General features: G+C 38.6%; 1 protein-coding gene across 1 annotated transcript in view; it reads right to left on the bottom strand.

Moving 5' to 3' along the window:
- RAB18 (RAB18, member RAS oncogene family) overlaps positions 1 to 14,493 on the bottom strand; it is a 50,252-nt gene extending 35,759 nt beyond the window's left edge. Inside the window, exons 1-2 of the mRNA XM_072651812.1 lie at positions 14,173 to 14,493; positions 6,173 to 6,228 (exon numbers count right to left, since the gene is read on the bottom strand). Of these exons, the coding sequence (XP_072507913.1) occupies positions 6,173 to 6,228; positions 14,173 to 14,240 (124 nt within the window). The 5' untranslated portion in view covers positions 14,241 to 14,493. The remainder of the gene's footprint in view (positions 1 to 6,172; positions 6,229 to 14,172) is intronic.
- Between the last annotated feature and the right edge of the window lie 3,290 nt (positions 14,494 to 17,783).

The following is a 17,783-nucleotide window of genomic DNA, read 5'->3' as shown; positions in this document are numbered from 1 at the left end:
CGGTGAGATTTTGTTTGTTTTCTTTTGTGTTAAGGATGAAGAGGCATGGATGGTCAAGTTTGCAAGTAGGAAAGAAACTAGTGCATAGAGAGAGACTGAAAATTAGCAGGAAAGTAGGGATAAGGGGGAAATCTGCTGAAGAAGACTTTCTGACAAGCATTACTAGAAAACTGGAAAGCAGAATGACTGCAACAAAATGTGCTCCATATCATTAAAAAGACAATGTAGGTTTCAAACATCTCACACCATGTCAATTAAAAAAGATGACAACAGTAAATTGTGGAGGGCCTTTGGGAAGGTAGGCACATGGATAAAGTGGATAGCAGTCCAACTTTCTGGATATTAATTTGAAATTAGGCAAGAAAATCATAAACCATCCACAGTCTTTGAATCAGCAACCCTGGGACTCTATCCCAAGGGAGTCAAAGACAAAACAAAGGTCTCAATAAACCAAAAGATTTTGCTGACCTGAGTGACCATCATTTGGGTTATAGATGAAAGAACTATGATGCATGAATGTAATCAAATATTACTGTGCAATAAAAAATGACAAATGAGAGAGTCCAAGAAACATGGATGAACCGATCAATGCAGTCAATAAGCAAAACCGAAAAAATATACACAATGATTGTAACCATGCAAAGGTAAATATCATAAAAAGAAAGCTAAGTAATTTAAAAAACAGCTATGGTCCAGAGAACAGATGAAATATACTTCCTTTCTCATAGTAAAGAGGTCACTAAAACAGAATATGTTGCATACATTTTTCAAATCTGATCATACTATTGGACGTTTGTTACAGGGAAAGGGCAGTTGGAAAGGGTCTTCTTCCAGAAACGACTGGAAAAGTGAAAATACATCATCATAATTTTCAAAAAGTAAATCTCGTTTTATATCTTCAAAAACTCTCAATACATGTGACTCATTCTCAATGATTTCATAAAGATGAAAAAATAATCCTACAGATAGATGATTATTGATATTTTCTAAGCCAATCAATTAACAAGACTTATAAAGCAGTAACGTGCCAAATCAGTGCCAAATGCTAAATGACAAAACTGTTAAAGCAGTTCCTTCCCTTAAGGCACTTACATGCTAATGGGAGAAAACATATATATGTATGTATAAAATAATATATATGCAAAATGAATGCAAGGAGTACAGAGGAAAAGCACCAACAGCTACGGGATCAGAAAAGGTTCATGTAGTAGGTGGTTTGAGCTAAGCTTTAAAGCAAACCAAGGAATGCAAGAAGCTGAGGTAAAAGAAAAGAGTATTCCAGGCACAGGTGACCAACCAATGCAAAAACCATGTGTCCTCAGTGACAAAGAGCCAGCTGGCCAGTATGGCTAGACTGTAGAGTGTGGAGGGAAGAAACATGTAATGAAAGAAAAGAACGGCCAAATTGTGAAGAGTTTTAAATGGGAAACAAAACAATGTATTTGATGCTAGAGATAACAGGAAATCCCTAGAGTTTACCAAGCTGAGAAGATGTGTTTTAGGAAAATCATTTTGCTGACTTTTTCTTGAAGTAACATTGTCCTTATTCTTTTTGGAATCTTCCATTCCCTGAAAGATTCCTCATGATTCAATAATTTTAAGATAATTGCCAGTGAATTCTTAGTCTGGCCCAGTAACTCTTACATAGTCTTAAATGTCATTTTAACTTCTTAATAAAACATATCAGAACTCAGCTATTATGGCTCAAATGTGGTACTTCCATTATCACTGTTGATATTCTATTTTGTAAAGCATGTCATATTTTTCACCACCATGAAGATGATTCTTAGATTTATATATGCAATTCCACTCCAAAATGCCAGTCCTTCTGCATATCTTCACAGATATCTTGAATCAAAAGTTCAGAGGTCCTCTCAAATTCCTTGTGTCCAAAAGGCTTCAGTCACATCTGTATGACCCTGGGCAAGTCACTTAATCCTGTCTGCCTCATTTCCTCATCCGTAAAATGAGCTGGAGAAGGAAATGGCAAACCACTCCAGTGTCTTTGCCAAGAAAACCCCAAATGCGATCACTACAGCATCACACATGACTTCAAATGACTTAACAAACAACAAAAAACCCAGAACTCATTCTCTCCTCATCCCCCCTCAAAACTTCCCTCTTCCTCACATCTTAGTTCTGTGGAGTATACCAATAACCAGGTTCACAACCTGGGGACCAAGTCTTCCCTCTTCCTTTCCAATTACTTGCCAAATATTGTTGATTGTATTTATACAATAGAGCTCACATCTGTTTCCTTTTCCCTACTAGAAGTGATACCATCTAGTTCAGGTCCTCGTCACCTCTCACCTGCACAAAGCTATCTGAATAGCTTCCTAATTGGTCTCTTGGTCTCCAGTTTCTTCCCCTCACCCCCCAATCTACCAAACTGAAACTCCTAAAACATAGAGCTGATCATGTTATTCTATTGCTCAATAAATTCCCAGTGATCCACTCTTGCCTCTAGGACTCATAAGCTTCCTTTCTTTGGTTTTTAAAGCCCTTCGCAATCTGAGCTCCCACCTGCCTTTCCAGCCCCACTAAAGATTAACCTTCCCTTGGACACTCTACCTTCCAGACAAACGAACCTGCTTGGCTATCTCTGTACAGATCGTTCCATCTTCCATCTGATGCCTTTCATTCCCCAAACCTATAACATACTTCCTCTTCGTTACCTCTTCTTAGAAATCCTAGACTCCTTCAAAGTTCAGTTAAAGTGCTACTCCCTATAGGAAGCCTATACTAATTCTCCAGTTGCAAGTGCCTTCTTCAGAAATTGTTTTGTACATATTTTGTATTTAATCATCTACACATGTAGTTTCCCACCTCCTCCCTCTCCAACCCCCAATATAAAGAGAGATCTCTGAAATTAGGAACTGTTTCATTTTGGGCTCTGCATCCTTATCACTTAGTATGGTGCCTAACAGACAGGAGGCACTTAATGCTTATTAAGTGAATAAAATTAAAACTACAGAAAGGCTGGAAAATGTTCTACTTTCTTTTTAACATCCTGCCAGTTTCATCTATGAACTTTCTTGGGAATGTCCATACTCACTAGCTGAATTTCATTGAAATTCAAATCTGCAGATGCTGGTGCTGTTTCAAACGCAGAAAAGGTTTGGGAATGAGAACAGAAATGTAGCTAGAAGTATTCAATGTCCTTGCAAAGTCTGTAATATCTGTTATGTTTATTTCACCTGCCCCAACAAAGCAGCTGATCTCTCTAGTTGTCAGACTGGTTCCAATACCCACTCCCATAAATGAAAAAGGACCACCACCCATTAATGCAATGAAGATACTAAGTGAAACAACCACCTCAACCTGACAATTATATAGCACAGTGCTTTATGAATATTATCTCATTTAAGATACTGATTAGGAATCTGAATAAAAGAAAAGGAAATGCAAACCAGAATATTTTTGTTGCTTTTTTAACCAACAAACTTTTCCTGTTCTGTACAAAACTGATTTCACTGGTGTGGTTAACACCCTGTGTGAACACAAATTCCAACCAGTGATGCAGCTCAGTTACTATAGCTCAGAAGTGCCAATAAATGACTGTCTTAGAATAGCCAAGAGTACTGAGAAGCTGAGTGACTTGTCAGAGATCACACAGATGATAAGTAAAAGGCAGGATTTGAATCCAAGCTTTCCTGATTCCAAAGTGATACCTATACCATCCTGTACCCTACACAGAACTCTATTAATTATTGAAGTCCAAGCTTTTAGTCCAAGAGTTTTTTGGAAGGGTTACCACAAAAAATGAAAATATAACACTCAAAATATCTTTATCAAAGGGTGGGTAGCAAGCATTAACTACCACTTTACAGTGAGGACTTTCCAAATTAAGTTTTTGTTACGCACCATTAAGAGTTTTGTGAGAAGCAAGGTGATATGTGGATAGACTATAGTCTTGGAGTCAGAAAGACCTGGTTTCAAGTACTGTCTCTGGCACATACTAGATTTTAGGGACAAGGACAAGTCAGTAACCTTTCACACCATACCAAGCACCCATGAGTTGGAGGCAGAATTGTTCTCTGTTCTTGATAAAAATAGCAACTAACATTTAGACAGCACTTAAATGTGCAAAGCACTTTATGTATATTATTCCATTTGATTCTCATAATTCGTTAAGTTTGGTGCTCTTGGTGAGTATCTGAGGCAGGATTCGCTCAGATAGTTCTGACACTAAGGTCAGCATTCCTATCCCCTACACCATCCATCAAGAACCTTAAAGATCATCTCATTCAATCTGCTCATTTTACATATCGGGAAACTGAAGCCCGTAGAACTGAGTGACTTACAATCTGGTTATCAAATTCATATAAGTCAATTAAGTTTCCTGCAAACAAACAAGAAATAAATAGTACAGGTAGGAAAAGAATCTAAATAAGTCATTATGCATGATGACTTGATGGTTAGCTTTTGGTTGAAATGTGTCAACCCTCTGAAACATTCAGAGTAAAATTAGTTGGACATTTAAACTCAAAAACTATACATATGGTAATGTGCTCAAAAATAGTCTCAGCTATCAAATTATTATTACTATTTTCAAAAGTTTAACAAAACAAAGCACATTATGATGAATGCAAAACAAAAGAAAAAAATTCTCCTAATTAGTAAGTCTACCTTATTATATATATATGTGTGTGTGAATATATATCAAGTCAGATATTTTGGGTAATTTGCATAAATTGTATAGCTAACAACTTCTATGCTTAACTTTCAATCAATTCTATCTAGCATAAGCAAAGCTAAGTGAATCTCTAACACACCAATCTCTTTTTGATAACTCCCCCCTGGTAGATAAATTGCCTCTAAGAAGAACTTTCTGCCACATCCCACAAATTGCAGAAACATTCTAGCTACAATGCAGCCTTGGCACAAAAGAACCAATACAGTGCTACTCTCTCCTTTCTGTTCATATGCCTACAGTGTTAAAAATAAACTCATCTAAAAATAGTTTTGTACCAGTAAGGAAAGAGATATTACTACACAGAAACCAGGAATTTAATAGCTCCAGTGTAGTACTAAGGATCATAGCAATGTTTAGTCAAGTACTTCATTATTTGGTAAATGCTTTCAGAAGTCAATGAGAGTAAAAGCAATTAAGGTAATCTGGGATATAAAATTTTTCTAAATCTCTCTGCAGGAACATATTGCTTATAATCCGTAACAGTAATCTGAGAACTAATGTTATAAGAACAGCTTTGTTTTCAGGAGTTCAGGACCCAGGGCATATCACAGGAATAAATTGTGCATGTCTTGACTTTATTTCTTGCCAAAGTACATATGATGTCACAACTAGTCAAGATCTACATTTTTTTTTAATATACAGTGTTTTTCTATAATTTACTAAAGACTGAAATAAATCTTTTGAGACAACTAAAGATAATGACCACTCTTTTTGAATACAGATTAATCATTCTTAAAGTTCAATAGATCTGTATTTAGTAAACAGAATTAGCTTTTGGCTACTGACAACAAATTCTTAATTTGGGTTGGTTTACCATACTGTCACCTAACATATCCCTGGATGGTCTTTCTTAGCACTCACTTTAAAAGAAAAAAAAAGCAAATTATCATTTTGGCCATACCAAATTATAGTTAATAAGGAAGTTACTTAAAAAAGAAAAATAGCAAGAAAAATGTTATAACATATACCAAAGTCCAACAAATGTCTTCTGAAGTACCTGATGTTTGAAATCAATATTGTTCTTTTCCATTCATTCAACTGAGAGAGATAACTATGAATGCTAATTTGTCAAAAAAAAAACTTCATAAGACTACATTATTCATAGTGTAGTTTGTATGGAATAGAAAATCATAGAATTTGTAAGTTTAAAGGACCTTAGCAGCCATATAATCCAATACCCTCACATTCTAGCTGAGGAAAGAGAGATCTAATGAGATTGACTTACTAATGTCACTTTCCCATTTAGTGGCAAAGTCAGGACCAGAAGTCAGGCCAGTACTCTTCCCATAATAATAGGCTGCATCAAGATATTAGTCTACTCACTAAACAAACAATACTCAAACTATTTACTTTTATCTTCTATCCATAAAAATTTGACAAAGCACATGAGCTTCTATCAGTCTACTTGATTTGAGGGAGTCACAAATATAAAGTCTTACCTTTTATTAATACTACCATTTTTTTTACATAGCTTACCAATTGTTGCTGCAAGCTCTGGATCAAAGGTATCATCTGTGAATCTCAACAGAAGGCTGCAAGAGATTAAAAATTAAGTTTAGAAACATTTTTCTTTCACAGATTGATAAGTTTATTAGTGGTTCCTGAAATTATAAATGAAATCCGTAAATGATGGCACAACCTCAAGCATGAAGTGGGGGATGGGAGGAAAGGAGGAATATTCAAAAGTTATACTGAGAGAAAGGTAAGGAAACAATTCTAATAACTTGAGGGAAAAGGCTATTCTCATATTCAACTGAATAATCCCTTACCTACAGCAAAAGTATACCTTATCTGTACAAATATGCTGCCTATATGTCCCTTTGGGGAAATCCTATAACATCCATCTTTACCTCCTTCGTAATCTTTACTCCACAACTCAAAACGTCTCTACATCTTCACCTGTCTTCTTCCCTCGCACAAGTCTGAGGAAAAGTTGACCTCTTTGTCAAAACTGGCAAAGATGACAAAAGATGCGAATGGTTAGTGTTGGAGGTGTTGCAGGAAGGCAAGCATATTGACAGACTGTTTGTAGAGCTCTGAATTTGTCTAATCATTCTGAAAAGCAATTTGGAATTACTAATTCAGGACGGATGGGCACAGGAATCAGCAGGAAATATTGGAGAGATAGAAGGAAAAAATCAATGAATACTACACTCTAGATTTTGCTAGGAATCAGTCTAGCTTGTGGGCCTATAGTTTCCATTCTACTTTTCTATATGCAAATGTTCTTGATAATATACTTTCCCCTCCCCAAACAGCTGCCAAGATTTATCTTGTATACATCTGCTCTCCGCTCACAAAGCACCAACCAGGCCTCAGTTTCCTCATCTATAAATGAAGGGAAATGAGTAGGCTTGATGACCTGTAAGGTTCCTCCTAAAGCCAAATTTATTATCCTCTTGATCTCTTCTCACCTGGACTACTACAACTTCAAACCATTAAGAACCACAAACAAGCTTTAGGATCACAGCTTTAGAGCTGGAAGGGACTTCAGAGGCATTCACAGACAAACTCTGAGGTCCAAAGCAGGTAGTAAGTATCAAAGGCAGGATGGGAACTCAGGTATTCTGACTCCAGAGCCAGAACTCTTTCTATTGTTCAAAGCTATGCCTGCACAGTACCAAGCTAACAGATTTTCTATTGCCTTCTATGACAAAACACAAACAACTCAGCCTGGTTTTTAAGATCCTTCGACACCTGACTCCAACCTACCTTTTTGGACTTAGTTTATATCATTAACCTTCACAAATTTCAGACAGATTTGACTAGAAGCTTTTCAATCTTCTATTCCATCTTTTCCTTCCTCCCACCCTTATTCACACAAGTTATTCCCAATTCAATGAAATATATTCACTCACTTTTTAGAATCCTTACATTTCTTCAAGAGCCATCAAGTTTCTGCCCCCTCTGTAAAAGCTTGGATCTCCCAGTTATTAGTTCTCTCTCCTTTCTCAAATTAACCCATATTTACTTGGGTTCATGGTTGTATAGCGCCTGTAAACTGTAATCCCTTTAAGGGTAAGTAAACAGTTTCTGTAGCTTAGCACCACTTAGCACCCAATATTGCACACTGTAGGGGCATGACAGATATTCATGGACTTGAATAGTATAGTTTGTATTTATATAATGTCTTTCCATATATTCTCTTATTTGATCATGAAGAAAATGCTGTGAAGGAAGTAATCTAAACATTTTAATCCTATTTTACCAATGAAACTTTCTGGAGACTTGCCCAGGTTACAAGGCTACTATGCAGCAGGTCTTCAATAAACTGATGAAAAGCTTTGATGAGCCATTTCCATTTGGCAGAGAAATAAACAATAGCGTCAAATCACTAATAAGAGAAAAGCAAATCAAAATAACTCTGAGACTTTTTGCCTCATATCCAGCAAAACTGTCAAAGATGACAAAAGATGAGAACATGCAGTATTAGAGGGGTTGTGGGGAAGACAAGCACACTAATACAATGATGTCAGAGTTGTGAGCAGCTGCAATCGTTCTGTTAAGAAATGTGTAATTATTTAAAGAAAATGACTGAAATGCCCACTCCTTTTGTCCAAAAATCCCCATATGCTAGGCATAAAGACCAAGAAGGTCAAAGACAGAAAGATCTCCTATTACCCAAATACTCTATGCAATACTTTTTATAATAAAAAAGAACCCTAAACAAAATGTACTCCCATTAATTGGGGAATGGCTAAACAAACTGTGTTTACGTGAACGCAATGTGCCATAAGAAATAAGGAATATGATGAATACAGAGTGGCAGGAGATTTGTAAGAAGTGATGCACACTGAGTAAAAAAAACAAGGAAACAGTATATATGACTATAACAAGGTAAATGGAAAAAAAGAACCATTAAAAAAAACCTGATCACTGTATAATTATAATGAACAAGCTATAGCTTGTTTTAAAAGATGACTCCAGAGAGGGGAGGAATATACTGAAAAATAAAGATGCTGCAAAAAAAAAAAAAGTGTGTGTATGTATGTATATATACGTATGTATATATATATATATATATATATATATATATACACATATATATGCAACAAGAATTTTTAAAAAATTTCAAAAAAAAGAAAAAAGATTAACTTTTCTGTAAAAGTTAGTATTTGTTATCAGGTTTCGAACTAAAGTATGAGTATCTAATACTACATAATTATTTACAAGAAAACATGATTAAGATAAAGATAAACTTTGCATAAAACATTCCAATAATTTGAACATTTTCATATACATAAATATTGCAACAATATTGAACATTTTTAAATAGCAAGTCATGTGTTTTCTTTAAGTTTGTTCCTTACTACTTTAAGAAACTCTACTTTGAAACTACCATCTAAGTTAATTCAATTGTCCAAAGAAACAGAATTATAAATAGCTTTATAGATGTTAAAAAGCAATTCATTTACGGAATTCAAGATCAGAAGGAAAGCAGAATATTGGGCTGGGCAAGTAGGAGGTACAGTGGAGAAAGCAACAGGCCTAGACTTAGGAAGACTCTACTTTCTGAGTTCAAATCTGGCCTCGGACACCTACTAGCTGTGTGGCTCTGGGCAAGGTACTTAACCCTGTCTGCCTGTAAAATGAGCTGGGGAAGGAAATAGCAAACCACGCCAGTATCTTTGCCAAGAAAGCCTTCAATGGGGTCACAAAAGAGTCAGATACTACTGAACAACAAGAAAACTGGAGGAAAAAGTTTATAGTCTGTTTCTCTGATAAAAATCTCATATCTCAAATATATAGAGAACTGAGTCAAATTTATAAGAACATAAGTCATTCACCAATTGATAAAATGGTCAAAGGATATGAACAGAGAAGATGAAATCAAAGCAATATATAGCCATATAAAAATACTCTAAATAATTACTGATACCATCTCACACCTGTTAACTTGGCTAAAATGATAGGAGGGGAAAATGATGAATATTAGAGGAAATATGGAAAAATTGAGACACTAATATACTGTTGGTGGAATTATGAACTGATTCAACCATTCTGGAGAACAATTTGTAATTACGCCCAAAGAGCTATAAAACTGTGTGTAACTTTGACCCCACAATACCACTGTTAGGTTTCTTTCCCAAAGTGATCAGGGAAAAAGGAAAAGAACCTATATGTTCTAAAATATTTATAGCAGCTCTCTTTGTAGTGGCAAAGAACTGGAGAGTGACAGGTGCTCTTTAGTTGGAAAATGGCTGAAAAGGTTGTAGAAGTTGTGGTATGCGATTGTGATGGAATACTAACTACTACATTGTGAAGAGATGAGGAGCAAGCTGGTTTTGGAAAAACATGCAAAGACTTGTGTGAAATAATAAAGACTGAAATGACGAGAATCAAAAGAACATTGTATATGATAACAGCAATACTGTTTGAAGAGTAACTATGACTAAGCTATTCCGAATCCTATGATCATTCAAATCAACAACAAAGGACTAAGGAAGGAAAATGCTATCCACCTCCAGAGAAAGAATTGATATATGGAAATATGTATTGTATGGTTCCACATTTATATATCTATATTAAATGTTGGCCTTCTCTAATGCTGGGTTGGGAAAGAGGAAGGGAGACAACTCTGCATTCAAAATATAACTAAATAATAAACTAAATAATTCTTTTAAAAAAAGCAATTCATGTCTCAATTTGAAATGTGATTTTATTCAGTACTTAGAACTGAAATACATGCACTTTAAGGACTAAAACTAAAATTGTCAACTGTTCATGACTTCTAAGGTAACCTTCCATGCACTCTGTATGTGTAGGCTGCCCATTAAAACATAAGCTACTGGAGGACAAGAACATTTTATTTTATTCTTGTATTGCCAATACTTAGAACAGGACCTGGCCCACAGTGAAAGCTTAACATTATACCACAGGGCTTCTTTTCTACAAAGGCAGTTACGATCCAAAACTCCTTCACAGTCTGAAGCAAAACACTAAGAAACTCACACTCTCTTGAACATGGAAAGTATTTAGCAAACATTTCTTGAATGGGACAAACCAAATTTATGAATTGCTTTAAAATTACTTTTGAATAAATCAAATTCTCCTCTCATTATCCTCTTCAAATTAAGTTTCCTAAAGAGAAGAAAGAAAACAATACCCTTCGGAAGTTTTACTTCTGATGGTTTGGGTTTAAGGGGGTGTGGGGGTGATAGTAAGTAATGAAGTGAGGCAGATATCTCAAGGTATGATATAACTAGCTGCAACAGATATTCAGTAAAGTATCTTTGGAAATAGAAATGTTTAGCACACTTTCAGCAAAATTAAGTGCAAATGTTGTTCAAAAACACTGTATAACAGGCTGTCCATCAGAGAAATGATGACATGACTTACACTTGATTTTGTTTTGAGTGAGGGCCAGAAACTTACAAATGGTGAGACTGCAGAAAAAGCAGGCTCTCAGTGGAGATCTATTTTGTAATAAGCACATCATGCTTAATACAAATATATTTATTTGTTTATTCTTTAGACTTGGTTTAGAAAGCTTTGAATGTCAAATAACAGAAATTGTCTCATACAGAAACTGTACAACAGAACGTTTATCTCCAATCTCTGCTAAAATATGCAAACTAGTGGTCACATCACTACATCAAATAGGAACCCACTCTGCTTTCAAATAGAATTCATCATACTGAGCTGAAATTTGATTGCCTGGAACTTTTACCCATTCTGTCCATGGAGATAGACAGAAAATCTAGTCCCTCTAGGGTCTTTCAAATAGTTGAAAATAAGTATTTATTTGAAAATAAGTATTCCCTTCCCCCAAATCTCTTCCTTAAGCCAAATATTTCAAGTTGCTTCAACCGTTCTCTATGACATAGTTCCTCATCCCTTCCTGGTCACAGTCCTAACCCCCTCTTAAAAAATGTTATCCCAAAATCTACAGAATACTCCAAGACTGAGATGACAAACAAAAAGTTTGGCCTTTTTTTAAAGCTGTTTCTACTAATTCAGAGTAATACTGAATCCACTTTGACAGCTCATCCTACCATGGATTCCCACTAAGCTTGCAGTCAACTAACTAAAGCTCCAGTATTGCTTCTACATAAACTGCTGTTAAGTCACTTCCCATCTGTCTGTATCAAATGTTAGTCACTGTCTGTCAATGAGACTTTTAATATTAGGAATAAAGATGACAGAAGAAAAGAGGAAATAGGCTGACCCAACATAATAGACTATTAAGATTTAGAATGGTTGTTATGTGTCACCTAATCATATCTTCCTCCTCATTTTATGGATGAGGAAACTGAGGCCCAGGAAAGTTAAAGCGAATGTCTAAGATCATACAACTCTGTTAGAACCAGGACTAGAACATTTAGGTTTCTTGACAGTCCTAGTCCAAAGACCATTCAACACTCAGGTAATTTTAGAAATCACAGATCTTACTGATTAACATTGGTATGGACACCCCATGTATCACTTGGGAATTTCTTATCACCTTTATAATGACAACTCATAAAACTGACAGGATTTAAAGCTGGAAGGAACCTCAGAAATCACCTCTTTCACTTGATTACACAGTTAAGTTCAATTTTCAATCCAAAAATTAATCATTGGTGTATTTGGTTCAGGCTGACATTAATGACAAACTTGTCTGGTATTATCTGCTTTAAAATACCTGGGCTTCCATTACATTAAATTAGTGTGACATCATGGTACACTGGAAAGGGAACTGGATTTCTATTTGGAGGAGCTGAGATGGAATCCCATCCTGCCACTTTTTACCCTGGGGAAGTCACCGTACATTATCCTTTATGGGCTTGAGTTTGCTCATCTGTGAATTGGGACTACCACCACCTACCACATACTGCTGGGAGGTAAGTGTTTTGTAAATCTTTAGGAGATATATATATATATATATATATATATATATATATATGTCACCATCACTGATTTAACAAGTAGAAAGTGACTTGTGACCTTAGGCAAGTTACAACTTCCCTGAGCCTCAGTTTCCTCACCATTTGAACCAGATGGCCTCTGAGGTCCTTTACAACTCTATGATCCTGTGACCATAGTGAATAATTTCTTCTTTACACTGTTTGAAGAAAAGACAGTAACTAAGGATTAGAGTTAGAAGGTTCCCATGAGAACTTTTTAACATTTACTAAATTTGGGATGCTAACGGACAATGGAGAAAATAAATACATGCTTAATAAAGCTAAGTATTATATATAATCCTAATTTAAACAAAAAAATCCAACACTGATACAGCAGCCCATAAAGTTCCGCTGATCTAGTCCAGAGGTGGGGAACCTGCAGCCTGGAGGCCACATGTGCCCTTCTGACTGACTCCAAGTTTTACAGAACAAATCCTTTTATTATGGGGATTTGTTCTGTGAATTTTGGATTCAAAGGGCCACACTTGAGGATCTAGAGGGCTACCTGTGGACTCCAGGCTGCAGGCTCCCCACCTCTGATCTAGCCCCAGGGATGCAGGATATTTTTCTCAATTCACTCAAGTGGATATATTCAAGGAAATGGCATATATGGTAATATTGTGTAATACTTAAAAAATAATAAGTCAGGAGAAACCATAGCACAAGCTTCAAGGAATCACAGAGGGGCAAGTTAAAGCAAGGATCCCCTTTTTTGTAGCTGAGAACAGTTCTTACCCCTAAGAAAACTCAGAAACACCCCCGGTATGCAGTTTTAAGAGAGCAGGTTCTAAAGAGGCCCGGCGCTTTCATCTGGTCTACACCTCCGGGCTGCCCACTGGTGACCTGACTCATGCTCAAGTGACCCAACGATGACTTCACCCGCAGAACTTTGTTCCCGGGCGGCTGGGCTCCCTACAACGTTCCTGCCACAGCCGTCCGGACCCGCATCGAGGGTGGATCCGAAAGCAGGCCGCGGCTTATCCTCAGCATTATTTATACGGAAAAACAAGGAAAACCCCCAAGGCTGAGCGGTTTGCGGAGCAGCAAGGGCAGCTTTCGCCGGAGAAGATCCAAGACTCCTCCTGACCACCCCCTCCCCACGCGTCAGCCCCGGGCCAAGCGGGCTGGAAAAGCGACCCGGGGAGCTGGGGCTACGGAGGCACCGAGCGCCCGATAAGCATCGGCCAAGGGGGCGGCGAGGACGAGGCCCCAGAGGACAGACGGGGCGGGGGTCAAGGCCCCGGCTCCCCGCTAAGTCTCGAGCAGCCGATGACAGCCCGGGCCACGCCTTCGGCTTGTTTGCACAGGGCTCGTGGTCCCCCACCCCCACCCCGAGCAAGGCTCCCCAGGGGAGCCCGGCTGGGCCTGGCAGCCCGGCCCGGGCAGGGGTGAGGGTGGGGCAGCCCGGAGGGGAGATAGAGGGGAGGCCCTCGCCTCCAGGCGCAGGCGCAGGCCTAGGCCCAGACCCAGGCCCGGCCCAGGCTCCGCCGGCCTGGCAGTTTACTGTTCCCCGTTCCCCATTCCCCGTCAGGACAAGAACGGAATTGAGCAGGCGAGAGGGAGAGGGGCAAACCCGCCGGCCGCGCTCACCTGGATTTGCCCACCCCGCTCTCCCCAATAATTAGGATCTTCAGGGTGGTCAGTACGTCCTCATCCATCCTGGCCCCCGGTAGCAGCTCCTGAGCCAGCTGGCTGCCTCACCCCGGCGCTCTCCCCTTCTCTGAGGGGGAGTGGCCTGCGCATGCGCGAGTCGCCGCCGGCAGCCGTTTGGTTTTTTTCCTTTGGTTGTTTTTTTTTTTTTTTAAGCGGGGCTATTTGGGTTACGGGTGAAGCTCACAAAAGTCTTGTCTACCCTCCCCCGCCCGGATACAATTCTGCGCCTGCGCAACCTCCAGAGCCTCGACGCCTTCCGGCTGTCGTGTTGTCTCGCTCTTACGCAAGCGCATTCCCAAAGGGAAGCCAGAGTGGTTTACTTTGACCTTTGCCCGGACTATAGCCCCGCCCACATACCCAGACTTCTCCCCGCCCCCTTTCTCCTCCCCCTCCCCATCGGGTGATGTGGAAGTGCTCAGCTGGGTGATGTCACCCAGAGATCAAAATGCCCATTTGTTTCATCCCATATTGCCCGTTGTGCCAGCTTTGGTTAGGTCTACAAGTGCCCCCTTCTTCATTTTTCCCCTAAATTAACCTAGAAACCTGTTCTTTGTAAACCTTAAAGCATTGTAAAAATTAGGTTATTTTTACATGCAAAGTGCTGGGGAGAAGCTACAAAAATGTGTAATGGCCCAAGAAAATGGCTTTATTAGTAAGTGAGATGCACAAGGGGCAAAGGTTCTTACCTGGAGCCTTTAAAGATCTTTGAAGAGTATCTATTTGATGTAACTATTTTAATACAGTTGGTTTCCTTTGTAATCCTACATATTTGATTTTATTCATTTAAAAACATTATTCTGAGAGTCCACAAGTTTTACCAGACTGCCAAAGGGGTCCATGATATTAAGAACCTCTGATGTAGAACTTTTAAGGCTTGAAAAATCTTTTTCATCCATTAGCTCATTTGAGCCTCAACCGTGGGTTAGTTATTACAGGTATTATTGTACAGATGGGGAATCTGAAGCTGGAAAGGGTTAAGTGACCTGCCCAGGGGGTACACAGATAGTAAGAGAAGAGATAATAATTTTAACATAACAAAAACAATAGCCAGCATTTATATATGGCTTTAAAGTTTACAAAGCGCTGTACATATACTGTTTCATTTCATCCAGATTTGATGAGAAGGCTCATATATATGTGCCCATGTAAGATATGTGTATCTACTGGGTTGTCTAAATGTGGCTCTGATAACCTTGGAATATGACCTACCCCTTTCCAAAGGAGATCGTGGTTTTCTCCTGGAGGGGAGCTGGAGAAGGGCTGTGGGTGAGTGTTCCTTTCCTTATTAGACTAAAACTATACCTGTCTACCCCTCTTACAAATTGTTGGTTTGAGCATAATTTTTTTTAGGGATTCAAAACAAAAGCTGTTTCCTTGGTCCTGAACCCTCAGCTTCTATTTGACAGTTTGATTCTTTCCTAAATGACTATTTACGTGTCTTATTTCTCCTCTAGGGAGATAAGGAGATAGTGAATAGTGGAAATAAGACACTATTTACTAGTCTATTATCAGATTAGAAAATACCAGAAAATAGACTAGTGAATGAGACCACTACCTGGGAACAACATATCTCAGGACAAACCAAGAGAGTAGCCTGGATCTCATTCACCGGGAAATTTCCCAAAACCTCTGGGGAGATAAGCAAGAAATTGGGAATTTTGAGCCAGCTTCCCTTACATGTTTGAAGCTTCTAAGAGAAGTTCTTTCTCTCCTGAAGATCGTCTAGAACCCATTCATGTGTCTCCCCAAAACTCTGTTCCTCACATAGGTACAGTACTCAGTATCAGTCTTGCTCAGCATTCTCTCCACCAATTAGAAGTCTCATTCCACATACCCACCTGAAGGCAAAAGTCTCAGTCTTGGAAACCCATTTATTTTACATACAGGGTGGTCCAAAAGTCTTAGTTCAGTTTTAAGTTTTAGTAGATTTGAGAGCTTAAAGCTGCACTAAGGCTTTTGGGCCACCCTACATTACATACACACACGTATGTATATTGTGATGCATAAAAAGTTTGAGAGACATAATTTCTGCATAATTAATCATTTTGTTAATTATGGCTAATGAGTAATTAATAAAAGGATCGGTCATTTGGCCATCTCTCCTGAACCAAAGATAGATCTTCTTGACTTGGCTTCTTGACGTTTATATGCCCTTGAAAGAGTGAGTGTTCCAGATAAATGGCAATCAAAATTGGTTAACAATTAATAGGTTAAAACCTATTCTAATGAGGGGTTGGGGGATGTGACTTTGATTATGTCACTTTTACTCTCAGACCACCCCCAGTGTCCCACCGCGCCTCCAGCAATCTAGACAAAGGATCTACTCCCCTCTCAAGCCTGAGTAGAACACAATGGTCTTCCCCACTTGGGTGAGGTCTGAACAAGACTGAGGAGAAAGGTAATCCAATCTCATTATGAACAATGTCCTTTCAATTGCTGGCTGAACAACCTACAAGGGGCTGATTTCTGAATAAGAAGATAGAAAAGGGAAAAACTTAGTCCTAATTCAATAATTGGTGATTAACCTAGGAGTGAAATAATCATTTCCCTCATTATCAACACAAGGTAATACATGCTAAGAGCCAACTGTATGGCACAAAGTAAGCACTAGGAGTCCATAAGAAAGTGACATCACCAAGAACTGTAGCAGCAGGATAAGAGTTGATGGAGGGAAAGGTGGAACCTGAGATGAGCATTAAAGGCCTTAGATAAGTTTTAAAAAAAGGGGGGGGGGGGGTAGGGAATTCCAGGGAGAAGGAATGACTATGAGACAAGATCCATGAGAAGTAGTTTGGTTAAGTCAGAGGATTTAGAGGATCAGAAGGTTGGGAGAGGCCACATGGTGAAAGACCTTGAATCCCAAGGGTTTAACTTCATTCTGTAAACAAAATAAGCTACTGGAAGTTTTTGAGTTGAGGGTAACACATTCAACAATGTTTTGAGGAGAATCTTCTGGAAGAGACATGGAATAGTTTAGAAAGTAGAGAAAGGAAGAATCCATCAATCAATAAGCATTTCTTAAATGCCTACTGGGGCAGCAAGGTGGCAGTGGATAGAGTGTCTGGCCTACATTCACAAAGATTCATCTTCGTGAGTTCAAATCTGGCCTCAGAGGCTTACTAGCTGGGTGACCCTAGACAAGTCACTTAACCCTCTTTGCCTCAGTTTCCTCATCTGTAAAATGAACTGCAAAGGGAATAGCTAACCATTCTAATTTCTTTGCCAAGAAAACCCCAAATGGGGTCACAAAGAGTCAGACAGAACTGAAACAACTGAACACCAACAACAAATACCTACAGTGCACTAGCCACAGTGATACAAAGACAGGAAAAGAAACAGTCCTTTGCCTCAAGAAGCTTACATTCGATAAGGGGAGAAAACATGCAGAAAATAAGTATGTTCCAATAAATTCAAAATTCTTTGAAGAGAAAGCACTAGCAACTAGGAGGATCAGGAAAGGTCTCATGTAAGACTTAGCACTTGAACCTAGCCCTGAAAGCACCTGGGAATTCTAAGGCACAGAGATGAGGAAGGAATACATTCCAGAC

This window comes from Notamacropus eugenii, chromosome 3, assembly GCF_028372415.1.
Source record: "Notamacropus eugenii isolate mMacEug1 chromosome 3, mMacEug1.pri_v2, whole genome shotgun sequence".
NCBI lineage: Eukaryota > Metazoa > Chordata > Mammalia > Diprotodontia > Macropodidae > Notamacropus > Notamacropus eugenii.
The sequence above is the reverse complement of the archived record's forward strand: the minus strand, read 5'-3'. Positions and strand labels throughout refer to the sequence as shown.